The 13,186-nt window shown below is 43.1% G+C and overlaps 1 protein-coding gene across 3 annotated transcripts in view; it reads right to left on the minus strand.

Annotated features, from left to right (window-relative positions):
* Positions 1-13,186, minus strand: part of gpr180 (G protein-coupled receptor 180) — a 164,006-nt gene that overhangs the window by 46,837 nt on the left and 103,983 nt on the right. For all 3 annotated transcript variants that reach the window (XM_085998566.1, XM_085998565.1, XM_085998564.1), the window contains 2 exons: positions 4,876-5,033; positions 1,220-1,411 (listed from right to left, as the gene is read on the minus strand). In XM_085998566.1, coding sequence (XP_085854692.1) covers positions 1,220-1,411; positions 4,876-5,033 — 350 coding nt within the window. The remainder of the gene's footprint in view (positions 1-1,219; positions 1,412-4,875; positions 5,034-13,186) is intronic.

Below are 13,186 nucleotides of genomic sequence, written 5' to 3' on the forward strand. Positions count from 1 at the left end.
TTCAGAATTACCAGAGATGGCATTACTTTCATACATTTCCGTTACAGAGGAATTGGTTAAGAGTTCATTGAATTTTATTTGCAGTTAAATTTTAAGTTATCTTTGAAAGTATGAAAAGCCAAAAACAATGTTATATTTTTAAATCTGCAAACAAAGTTCAGCATTTAGATCAATAATTAGGAAAATCACATGACTGTTTGAACCCATTTATTAGGTTCAGAAAACCAAGTATAGGTGGTGGGACTATTATTGAAGTATATCCTTCATGTCCTGTATCTTTTTAGCACATTATGGGCAAAATTTTGCCTGAATTGGTTTTAGGTTTGGAAATGTACCCAGTGAAGAAGACTGTATTTGGCCCAGCACTGATTAGCATTTTACAGATATTCAAAAGTCATATCTACACAGAAGTGGAGTCACCTTACCCCTTCCTTTCCCCCGCTTTCATTCCTTTTATATTGTCTTCCTTCAGCAGACATTAGCATAACATTTTGGCAGAATCCACTACCACCATGCACTTTTGCTTGATGGGAAATGACTGGAAAAATGGGAGCACTGCAAATCCCTCACACTGACATCCGAACCTGATTCTCTGATACATACTACCATTAAGTTAGACTTCCACTGGTAAGAGACTCCAAAGATTTATCTCATTGCCTTCAGCCAAGAGACTAGTATGAGGGCTCTATGCATGGGAATGACTCCTTCTGATTTTACATTCCTCCTTACTGAGATGGATTTGGCCTCTGTCCTGTGTCTTATACAGTGACATTACATTGTTGGTAATTATGGGTAGAATTCCATGTTCTTAAAGATTCCCTATATTTGAAAGTGCTGTGCCCCACAATGTTCCTCTCCTAACTGACACTGTCTCTTGCATAGCTCCCTAGTATTGCCATTATGAGGGAGGCAAAAGTACCATCTCAAGCTCCTCTAGAGTAAATGTGCTTAAAAATATATTAGGATAATGTTAATGATGATTAGTGCCCAATCACTGATTTAAGTAATGTTATATGAGTAAATTAGGAACTATGGTATGTTCTGAATTAATCTTAAATCATTGTTAATGTTTTCCTCAAAGGTACATGATTTCTTTCCATTTTATTTAAATTTATGTATTGGCCACAGGGATATAAATCATCCAACTAACTTTTTAATTTAAATGGAATATGAGGTTAACAACTTGGCTCAGCTGCTGATCATAAAAGCTCAGACTTACCTTAGCAAAGCTGATGTAGAAATCTCTCTTAAGTGCACTTCTTTCCATGGTAATGATCTGGTAAAGACTAGAGGCTAAGAAGAGGGCCAGACAGACCCGTAGAACAATGAGCAGCAGGGCTGCCATGCTATGATGTGCATGGTAGCTATGGTGATCAGTATCTTCAAACTGCTCCCAAAGCAATAAAACACCCTGTAAAAATGAGGCAGAGGCAATAATTAAAAAGATCTTTACTGAAAATATTAAAATAGTATTAAAGAAAAATGAGTACTTTATTTCTGAATCCATTTTAAACTGGTCATAACCATAAATCAGTAGGGCCTGAAACAGTTTTCTGTCCGGATCTTCTATGCAACAGCCGCATAAGTCCTGTTACAGTGATACAAAAATAACTTTAGTATCGTTGTACGGTTATGGTTATGAAAAGATGTGGCTATCATATCAAACCAATAAAAATTGAATTATAAAAAGGAACTAAATGTACAGTTGGGCTTTGCTCTTTGCAAATGGAAACTTCCATTTAAATCTGGTGTAATGACACTACACCATCAGCAGTAACAATAAATTTGTACTCTTGCCAGACATTATATTTCTCCTTTGTGAAGAGTTTTTGCTGGGACTCAGGGAAGAAGTCAGATTTGCCAGTGGTACTAACCTACTGTTCAAATTATTTTACATAACAAGTGCTGACAAAGTGTCTGCCATAAAGAAGCTGGAAAATAAATGTTTTGGCCTTGAGGAGTAATGATTATTACCTAGCGTTCTGCCTTCAGCAAGACAGCATTCCATCTATGCATAATATCCAAAGTTAAAAAATTTGAAAAAAGCAGAAATTAAAACCAACTTTTTTCTCCAGAAATTGTGGTTGGAGGCTTCCCGCAGGCGAATGCCTCCGATCTGCAAGAAAAGTACACACCTACCTGGTGTCTCCGTAGCTTCGGACTCTTGTAGTTCTGGGCCTGCAGGCATATGCCTGCGTAAAGGCCCAAGTATCCCAGGAGCACATGTGGTTCGCAAGCGTCCCTGGGATCATGTGGGCCAGCCCAACCAATCACCAAGGGGGATTCCCATTATGCTTATGGGGATTCCATATATGTACGTCATCCCACCCCCACGCGCCTTTCCCTCGGGTGCGTTTGCCGGCGCGGCAGCGACCCAAACGGCAGAGGCGGGCGAACTAATTCAAATCATTAGTAGGTACTTGTCAGACCCTTAAGAGTCTTTTTAACCCTACCTTTCAAATTTCACTGGATGGCCACAGGAATCACACAGCTCCAGAACCACAGCTGTCAACCTGCGGCGGAAGTTGAGTGGCCACTGATCCAGCTCATTAGTGCACAGCATGAAAAGTACAATATAAACTCCCACCTCACAGCTGATCACTTTCCTCAGACAGAAGCTGTTGCTGACTGCATTGCCAGCACAGATTTAGCTTTCTAGAGGCTACAAGTGTTTCCAGCAAAGTCGCTGTGTAGTGTCACTTCACTGTTAGAACCTATCACACCATTGACAGATTGCTTCTGTCATCTCTACTTGACCTGCCATCTATTCCATCAGCATGGGCACCATTTATACTGACTCACCTTGGTCTTCAGAATCAGACCACAATCAGCCCCAACACCAGCAGCAGCAGGCACATCAGCAGCACCAACAACACCACCAACCTTCTCCTCAATCAACTGATGTTGCACAGGACAGAGGGGATTAGCGCAGGGCTGCACCGCATCGGAGGCGATTCCCCCAACACAGGGTATACAGGCAGAGGATGAGCTTCCTCAACATGGTGTGGAGATGCCGGTGTTGGACTGGGGTGGACAAATGTAAGAAGTCACACAACACCAGGTTATATTCCAACAGTTTTATTTGAAATCACAAGCTTTCGGAGTGCTGCTCCTTCGTCAGGTGAAGTGGAGAGATGCCTATAGACACAGATTATATAGTCAGAGAATAATGCCAGTTGATTACAGGTAATCTTTCTAACTGCCATTTATCACACCTCGGCAGAGAGATAATCACAGCAATCAAAGGTGTGAATGGTATCCAAACAGGTCAGTCAGGAAAACATTACATCAAAGAACAATGAGGTGGGGTCACAAGGGGTAAAATGTTGCAGATGCTGGGGTCTGTATGAAAAACAAAGACAAAAAACATTTTCTTTGCTGGAAATCACAGCAGGTCCGGCCGCATCTGTATAGAGAGAACAAGCCAACGACGACTCGAGTCTGGATGACCCTACGTCAGGTGGGGTTACATGTAGCGTGACATGAACCCAAGATCCCGGTTGAGGCCGTTCTCATGAGTGTGGAACTTGGCTATCAGTTTCTGCTCTACGATATTACATAGGATATACAGCACAGAAAAAGGCCATTCAGCCCAACCAGTCCATCCCATGTTTATGCGCCACTCGAACCTTCTCCCATCTTTTCTCATCTAACTCTATCAGCATAACCCTCTAGTCCCTTCTCCCTCATATGCTTGTCTAGCCTCCCCTTAAATGCGTCTATACTATTCGCTTCAACCACTTGCTGAGGTAGCGAGTTCCACATTCTCACCACTCTCTGGGAAAAGAAGTTTCTTCTGAATTCCCTATTTGATTTCTTGGTGACTATCTTATATTGATGGCCTCTAGTTTTGCTCTTCCCCACAAGTGGAAACATTCTCTCTGTGTCTACTCTATCAAAACCTTTCATAATTTTAAAGACCTCTATTAGGTCACCCCTCAGCCTTCTCTTTTCAAGAGAAAAGAGATCCAGTCTGTTCATCCTTTCCTGATAGGTATAAACTCGCATTTCTGGTATAATTCTTGTAAATCTTCTTTGCACCCTCTCCAGTGGCGACCAAAATTGTACACAGTACTCCAAGTATGGTCTAACCAAGGTTCGATACAAGTTTAGCATAACTTCACTACTTTTCCCTCTGGAAATAAACTCTAGTGCTTGGTTTGCTTTTTTTATGGCCTTATTAACCTGCATCGCTACTTTTAGTGATTTGTGTATTTGTACTCTGCGATCCCTTTGCTCTTCTACCCCATTTAGTTCTTATTTTCCAAGTAATATATGACCTTTTTTTCTTACCAAAATGTAATACCTCACATTTATCTGTGTTGAAATGTATTTGCCAATTATATGCCCATTCTGCAAGTTTATTAATGTCTTCTTGTAATTTGTTGCAGTCCTCCCCAGTATTGACTATCCCCCCCAATTTGGTGTCATCCACAAAGTTAGAAATTGTATTTTTGATTCCAAAGTCTAAATTATTAATATATAAGTTGTGAACAACAGTGGTCCCAGCACTGATCCTTGTGGAACACCACTACCCACCTTCTGCCACTCTGAATAGCTACCCTTTACCCCTACTCTCTGCTTTCTGTCTTGAAGCCAGCTAGCTATCTATTCTGCTACTTGTCCCCTGACTCCGCATTCTCTGACCTTATTCATTAGTCTATTATGTGGTACCATATCGAAGGCCTTTTGGAAATCTAGATAACTTACTTCTACTGCATTACCCTTGTAAAGGGTATTGGTTAAAGAGTGTCTTAATGTAGCCTACATTTCATTTTTATTTAATACATTATTACATTTTTAATTTAGGACTGAGGGCATTAAATGAATATTTGAAATTCTCCTTCTTTATGTATTGGTAACAACTCCACTGACCTGAGTAATAACAGCTGCAACCGCTATGCCAGTCGATGTTGGGGTTGAGTCCCACTGCAGGAGCCTACTCTGAGTTCTTCCCATTCTACCCAGAGTCCATCCCATGCATAAACTCAGAAGCATGTAGAGCATCTGAATCTGGGAGACCATGTCACATACTGTTAAGGAAAAGAAAGCATCAACAGATGTGTTATTTTCACGGCTGATATGTCCTCTCTCTATTTTAACTGAAATGAGGAATTTCAGAGTCCAAAGCTGCAAATGAATTGTAAAAATCTATTTCATCAAAATTGAAAAGCAAGAATATAAAATATTAAAAAAATTAATTCAATGTCTAAAACAAGCAGAGAGAAATATGTGTTACTTTGTAATGTACATCATACTATTATATTATGTACATCATATATTATACTGGTCTTTTTCATTAAAATTTGTTTTTGTTCTGTTTCGTTGCATTAAACATGTTTCCCCCTTAAATCTATACTGAGCTATTGTATATTTAACATTGTATCACTATACCGAGTGTAGTGCTAGAACAAACAAAATGGTCCAAGAGCAAATCTAGTGAGAAGTGAAAATTAAAAAATAGCTATGATAATGACAATCTGCTAGCACAAGTTGAGACCATGGAGTATAAAGCCCCCAACTTTTTCTCATTATTATCCACATTGAAAGAGCATCAAGAGATACGAGCTGCAAGAAGAGTCGCTCCAAATCATTTAACTTAAAAGGGAACAATCCTTATAACTTAATGAAGAGAGCTTTTCACAGTGGCAAAAAGCTATAAACAGTGTGCTCAAGACTCTATCAAACATCTCATTTACATAAGCACTTCAATTGTCTTGTACATAATTGCACAATTTGGACACAAATAAATATTAAAATTGCAATTCCATACAATACAGTAGATTTGTGCTGAAAATGTACACTGCGACATAAAAATAACAAAAGTTTCAGTATGTTCAGTATATATATTTACATTCTAGGTATAGTCACATCAAAACTGCATCCATTTTTCTGATTCCTAAAGACAGGTTTTTATTTTTTTATAAATGTGCTATTGTTTATAAACTTCTCTCTGATTTTTAAAAATCAATTAACTATTTAAAGAATTACTGCTTTTACGTTTGGGAAGTGAGTGGCCAATTACTCAGGCATCATTCTTATGAAGATCATCTAAATGATACAGTGACATTTATAGTACGGAATTAATTACTCTCTCACTTCCTGTGAGAAAAATAAGCAGTTTAACAAATAATGGCATAATTGTGATCAGGTAAGTGTTGCTATGGCAACAGTTGCAAGCATTGGTGTGAAGGTCTTTTTTAGCAAATATGCACAGATGATCCACAAATGTTATTTAATCTGATGTAATTGCTGGATTTCTTCCCTATTAGTCATGGTGGGAATTTTACTACTGACCGAGCTATGCAGAAACTGATATTTATCTTTTCATTTAAAAAAATAAAATGGTCCTTGACATGTTACACTTATACTATACACAGTCCATGATAAAATATACAGGGTACATTGTGGTAGTGAACAAGCTTTATGGTGTGCCTGTGATTGCAAATAATCCTTGGGATTAGTTCCAGTAGCAATTGGCACGACTGGGTTCTGATGTGCTTGCCTGTCGTGTCAGAGCCTGGTGGGTTTTAGTGTCATCAGGTCTTTGACAACTACCCTATTTAGGCAGGGTGTGCCATGCTCCAGGGTGCTTGATGTGCAACCTATATTGGGTATGCTGTTGATGTACTATACTAGTCAGCTGCTGCATTGATCCTTGAATCTGTTGTCTGAACTTGTGGTGCCCAGTAATAACATTTTGGAAGTCAAGTCCTCCTCTGTCATTGTGTAGTCGGGAGATTTCTGTCACTTATTCTGGGTTTCTTGATCTTCGAGATGAAATTCCTTCTTTTGTTTATCCCATATCTGTAAGTTTGGGGGATTTGGACGAGCAATATTTGGAACAGGTATAGGAGCCCAAGTAGGATATTCATTTTGAGCACGCTTATTCTTCCCAGTAGGAAGGTAAAGAGAGGTGTCCATTGGGTTAGGTCTTCCCCAAAAGCCTTAGGAAGTTAGTTTGGTAGAGCTTTCAGTGTTTAAGGGCTTTGTTAAACACTAGGGCCTAGAAATTGGGTATAGCTCTGCCAGCTCGTTTGCGCCGAAAATTTTGCGCTGGCCGCGGAGCCAGTTGCGCCCATCCCATATTCACTTTTAGCGCCCCAAGGCGGAACCGGGCGCTGTTCCAGGGTGTGCCCGCCCCCGCTTGGGGCGCTGAAAGTGAATTTCAGCGCTCCCGGTGCCGCTGCGCCACCCGATGCGGTGCGGCAGGCTGCTGTACTGCAGGCCTCCTCCTTCTCTTAAGGAGGAGGTGCCTGCAACGGCCGGAGCCCCGATCGCGAGTGCCGGCAAAAGAGCCCGGCACAACGGAGAAGTGCCGGGCTCCACGGAAACCAGCCGGCAATGCCGCGGGGGAGGAGGCCGGGGAAGGAGGTGCGGGCAGGCGGCCGCCGAAAAAGCGGCCGGCCGCACCTCCACCTTGAAGCGCCCCGCTAAGGCTGCAGTAAGGACCCGGTCTCCCGATGTTGTTAGCGGCCGCCACGGAAGAGGCGGCCGCTACTGAAGATGGGGGTCGGGGCGGTAGCGGGGCGGAACCGGGGCACTGCGCACACCGATGACGTCATCGGTGCCGGCGCAGCGCTACCGGCTACCGCCGCCCTCAAAATCAGCGCTACCACCCCTACTGGCGCAGAAGCCCTCTTTGGGCTGTAACTGGGCGCAAAGCCCACTGAATTTCTAGGCCTAGCTATTTTAAGCCTTTAAGGACCATTTGAAGCATTTATAATGGCTCGGGCATAGTATATGCCTATGGGCATAGCTTCTGTTTTCATGTAGTTTATTTTCTACCTGGGCAGAGTTCTGAATCCTTTAGGGATTGAGGAAAGTGGATTCCAGGTATAGAGAATGTCATCTATATACAGCAAAATTTGGTGCAGAGCATCTGCCACAATGATCCTCTGTCATTATTAGTGTGTAAAAAAGCCAGCAATTTGTGGCGAGGACTGGGTACCCCGAGTTGCGAATCACCACAAATTGCTGCTGTTAGCCTCAAAAAACAGGAGCTCGCTGTTAACCTCCCCATTAGTTTCAAGAAATTGCTGGATTTGTGCCGTAAATACGAGTGACTCTCGCTGCAGCCATTTAGGGCCGGTAGAATCATACAGCACAGGAGGTGGTCATTCGGCCCACCATGCCTGTGCCGACTCTCTGAAAGAGCGACCAATTAGTCCCACGTCCCTGCTCCTTCCCCATAGCCCTGCAATTTTTTCCTTTTTAAGTAGAAATCCAATTCCCTTTTGAAAGTTACTACTGAATCTTTTTCCACCACTCTTTCAAGCAACGTATTCTAGATCATAACAATTTGCTGGGTAAAAAAAGTTCTTCACATCTCCCCTCTAGCTTTTCTGCCAATTATTTTAAATCCGTGTCCTCTGGTTACCGATCCTCCTGCCAGTGGCAACATTTTCTCCCTATCTACTCTATCAAAACTTCTCATAATTTTGAGCACCTCTATTAAATCTCCCCTTAACCTTTCTGATCTAAGGAGAACAATCCTAGCTTCTCTAGTCTTGCCAAATAACTGAAACCCCTCATCCCTGGTGCCATTCTAGTAACTCTCCCCTGCACCCTCTCCAAGGACTTGACATCCTTTCTAAAGTGCGGTGCCCAGAATTGGACATAATACTCTAGCAGTAATTTATAAAGGTTTAGCATAACTACTTGCTTTTGTACTCTATGACAGAGATCTATTATAAAGTCAAGGATCCCATATCCTTTTGAAACAGTTTTATCAACTTGTCCTGCCACCTTCAAAGATTTGATAATGTGTGAACCCTCAGACCTGCACCCCCTTTAAAATTGTACCATTTAGTTTATACTGCATCTTGCCATCTTTCCTTCCAAAACGCATTACTTCACACTTCTCTGCATTAAATTTCATTTGCAATATATCTGCCCATTTCAAGTCTGTCGATGTCCTCCTGAAGTCTGCTGTTTACTACATTTCCAAGCTTTGTGTCATCTGTAAACTTTGAAATTATGCCCCCTATACCCAAGTCAAGCTCATTAATATATATCAAAAAGAGCAGTGGTCCTAATACCAACCCCCAGGGGGGACATCACTGCATAATTCCCGCCAGTCTGAAAAACAACTGCTCTCTTCTACTTTTTGTTTTCTGTCACATAGCCAATTTTGTATCCATGTATTCATGTTGTAAGGACCCTGTTAATGATGTGATTTATGGTCCTGAAATGCCACTCAACCTTGGATGCCCAGAAAGAGAACAACTGAAACTGTGGAGTCCGACTCCTGCAGGTAGTAAATTGTTCCAAGAGCTTTTTTAAATTTACATTTTTTCTTACTTTTCCTTTCAGTCTCTTTTTTTGTCTCTCTCTTAATCCAATCTTTCTTTACCTCTCTTTATTTCTCTTTCTATATTGAATTTGACTCTAATTCACCTTATTTCCTTCACTGTTATTCGCTTGGTTTCTTTCTCTATCCTCAAATTTAATTAGTTAAGGAAGTAGACCATTGGACCCGATATTCATGAGGTCCCAGATGCTCCGTTGAAGTCACTGCGCCATTATCAATTTACATTTCCAGCAATTTGCGGTGCAAAAATAATGGCCCAGAATTTGCAGTCCAGATGACAGCAAACTGGCAGCGTTTGCCATCATTTCACCTTTGAAACTAATCTCAACTTCAGGATTTAGCGCATGCGCAGCCTAATGCGGAAATCCTGAAGTTGCGGTCTGTCATTCAATGCTCCTCCACAGGCTGTGCTGTGCCGCACCCCCCCATCCCCACAGAGCCGGCAATCAGTGAAATATCTCAAATCATAGAAACTGACAAAAACTTTGGCTCTTCCGCAGTAATTACGCTGTTAAATTCCCCACTAAATGTTAAACCCAAAGGGATTAGGTTTAACTGCGGTATGAACAGCGTATTGACTGCTAAACAAAGGTTATGGCCCTGAAAAACTAATTAAATTTTGTGCAGTATCAAACGTATCCATTTTAATAAAAACTTTAGGCCTAGAAATTCAGTGGGCTTTGCGCCCAGTTACCGCCCAAAGAGGGCTTCTGCGCCAGTCTGGAAACTTCGGGCTAAATTCAGTGACGCGCTAATTGCGGCGGTAGCCGGTAGCGCTGCGCCGCCACCGATGACATCATTGGTGTGCGCAGTGCCCCGGTTCCGCCCCGACACCACCCCCATCTTCAGTAGCGGCCGCCTCTTCCGTGGCGGCCGCTAATAACATTCAGAGACCGGGTCCGTACTGCAGCCTTAGTGGGGCGCTTTAAGGTGGAGGTGCGGCCGGCCGCTTTTTTGGCGGCCGCCTGCCCGCACCTCCTTCCCCGGCCTCCTCCACCACCCCCCCCCGCCGGCTGGTTTCCGGGAGCCCGGCACTTCTCCGTTGTGCCGGGCTCTTTTGTCGGCACTCGCGATCGGGGCTCCGGCTGTTGCAGGCACCTCCCCCTTAAGAGAGGGAGGAAGGCCTGCAGTCCCGCAGCCTGCCGCTCCACTGCGGGTGGCGCTGCGGCAACTAGCGCGCCGATATTCAGTTTCAGCGCCCCAAGCGGGGGCGGCCACACCCTTGAACAGCGGCCATCCTCGACTTGGGGCGCTGAAACTGAATATCTGATGGGCGCGAATGGCTCCGCGCCCAGCGGTAAATTCTGGGCGCAAGCGAGCTGGCGGGGCTATACCTAATTTCTAGCCCTTAAAGTTTTAAGAAACTTCTAAAAAACATATGTTTTTAAAAGTTTGTTGATCTTTATTTCAGGTTTGCCTTTTCCCCATGTAATCTTTGTTTTGCTCTCTCTAACAGTTTTTAAAAGTTAGAATTTTAAGAGCTTTGAGCTTAAGCAGACTTTGGTAAGTGGCAGAAAAAGTCTTTTAAGTACATTTACTGAATTTTAGTGAGTAAAAAAGTGAATTGTTTGAAGTAAGTTTATTTATTTTTTTTTTTTAGAGAGTAAATTAAGCTGTTGGGGAGTTTAAACCGGAAGTAGAATCCGGGTATAAAAAGGGGCGGGCTTAGTGCAGTAGCGCTGAGTGCGGTCGCATTGAGTGCAAGTAGAGTTTGGTAAGTGGGAGAGTTCGAGTAAGTGGGAGGTGAGGGGGTGCTTTTTGCTCTGTTTTGCTTCCCTCTCTCAGGTTACTCCAACACTGAGGACGTGGAGCAGCGAGACAATTCAACCGGACAGGTCCGCCAGACAGCATTCACGAGGGTGGTAGGTCCTCTTCCTTCTCTTCTATACCTTTAAGTTGGTAAGTCCTATTAAATAGTGGTGTAATATTATCATCTATATCGGGGCAGAGGGTCTTCATAACTAATAATAAGAAATGTAATTAATTACAGATATGGGTAAACAGGTGATGTGTCACTGTTGCGAAATGTGGGAGCTGGTGGACCCCATTGAGGCTCACGGTGATTACATTTGCGGTAAGTGTTTGCTGCTAGAGGAACTCAAGCTCCATGTTAAAGAGCTTGAGGCCGAGCTTCAGACACTGCGACACATCAGGGAGGGGGAGAAGTTCCTGGACTCTATGTTTCAGGAGGTGGTCACACCTATGAAATTAATTACTGCAGATGTAGTCCGTGGTCAGGGACAGGACGGTGTGACTACGAGTGAGGAAGGTACAGGGATCCAGGATGTAGTGTTGAAGGAGCCGCAGCCCTTGCTCTTGTCAAGCAGGATTGAGGTTCTTACTCACTGTGAGGGCGGGAGCAGGGACTGCTGGGAGGATGAGCAACCTGGCCACAGCACCGTGGTACTAGGGGCCATTCAAGTGGAGGGAGTAAAAGAAATGTTGTAGTGGTAGGGGATAGTATCATTAGGGGGATAGATAGGGTTCTCTGCAGTCAAGAGCGGGAGTCCCGAAGGCTGTGTTGCCTGCCCGGTGCCAGCGTTAAGGACATCTCTTCTGGGCTGGAAACAAACTTGGAGGGGGAGGATCCAATTGTCGTGGTCCATGCTGGTACAAACGACGTAGATAGGACAAGGAAGAAGGTTCTGTTAAAGGAGTATGAGCAGCTAGGGGTCAAATTAAAAAACAGAACCGCAAGGGTAATAATCTCTGGATTATTACCTGAGCCACGAGCGAATTTGGCTAGGATAAATAAAATTAAAGAGTTAAATGCGTGGCTCAAAGACTGGTGTGGGAGGAATGGGTTTTGCTTCTTGGGACACTGGCACCAGTACTGGGACAGGAGGGAGCTGTTCCGTTGGGACAGACTCCACTTGGCCAGTGCTGGGACTAGAGTCCTGGCGAATCATATAACTAGGGCTGTAGAGAAGGCTTTAAGCTAATTAGTGGGGGGGGGGTTTCTAGAGAGCAAATAACAGAAATGACAACGGAGAAGGTCATAGACTTAGGTAGCAGTGGGGAAATTAAAAAACAGAACGTGTCAGGAAGGGACAGAAGGTATGGAGTAAAAGGTAAAGTAGTAAAAGGGGAAAAAACAGGAACTAAGTGTCACAAAACATATTTGAAAGTTCTTTATCTGAATGCACGTAGCATTCATAACAAAATGAATGAGTTAACGGCACAAATAACTACATATGGGTATGATCTTGTGGCCATTACAGAAACATGGCTGCAGGGTGACCATGACTGGGAATTAAACATACCAGGTTATTTAACAATCAGGAAGGACAGGCAGGGAGGGGAGGTGGGGTGGCTATGTTAATAAAGAGAAATGATATTGGGTCAAAGGAGCAGGGTAGTGAAACAGTTTGGGTGGAGATAAGGAATAATAAGGGGAAAAAAACACCAGTGGGCGTAGTCTATAGGCTTCCGAACAGTTGCAACTCTGTTGGACGAAGTATTAATCAGGAAATAGTTGAGGCTTATAATAAGGGAACAACTATAATTATGGGGGATTTTAACTATCATATTAACTGGACGAATCAAATTGGTCAGAGCAGCCTTGACGATGAGTTCATTGAGTGTATTAGGGATGGGTTTCTTGAGCAGTATGTAACTGAACCGACCAGGGGGCAAGCAACCTTAGATTTGGTCCTGTGTAATGAGACAGGATTAATTAAAAATGTCCTAGTAAAGGATCCCCTTGGAATGAGTGACCATAACATGGTTGAATTCCATATTTAAGGAGAGGGTGAGAAGGTTGGATCTCAAACAAGCGTGCTGAGCTTGAATAAAGGAGACTATGAAGGTATGAGAGCGGAATTGATTAGAGTGGACTGGGAAAATAGATTAAAGGGTAAGACGGTACATGAT

This window comes from Somniosus microcephalus, chromosome 10 (genome assembly GCF_052327205.1).
Source record: "Somniosus microcephalus isolate GS21.2 chromosome 10, FLI_Smic_1.0, whole genome shotgun sequence".
Classification (NCBI taxonomy): domain Eukaryota; kingdom Metazoa; phylum Chordata; class Chondrichthyes; order Squaliformes; family Somniosidae; genus Somniosus; species Somniosus microcephalus.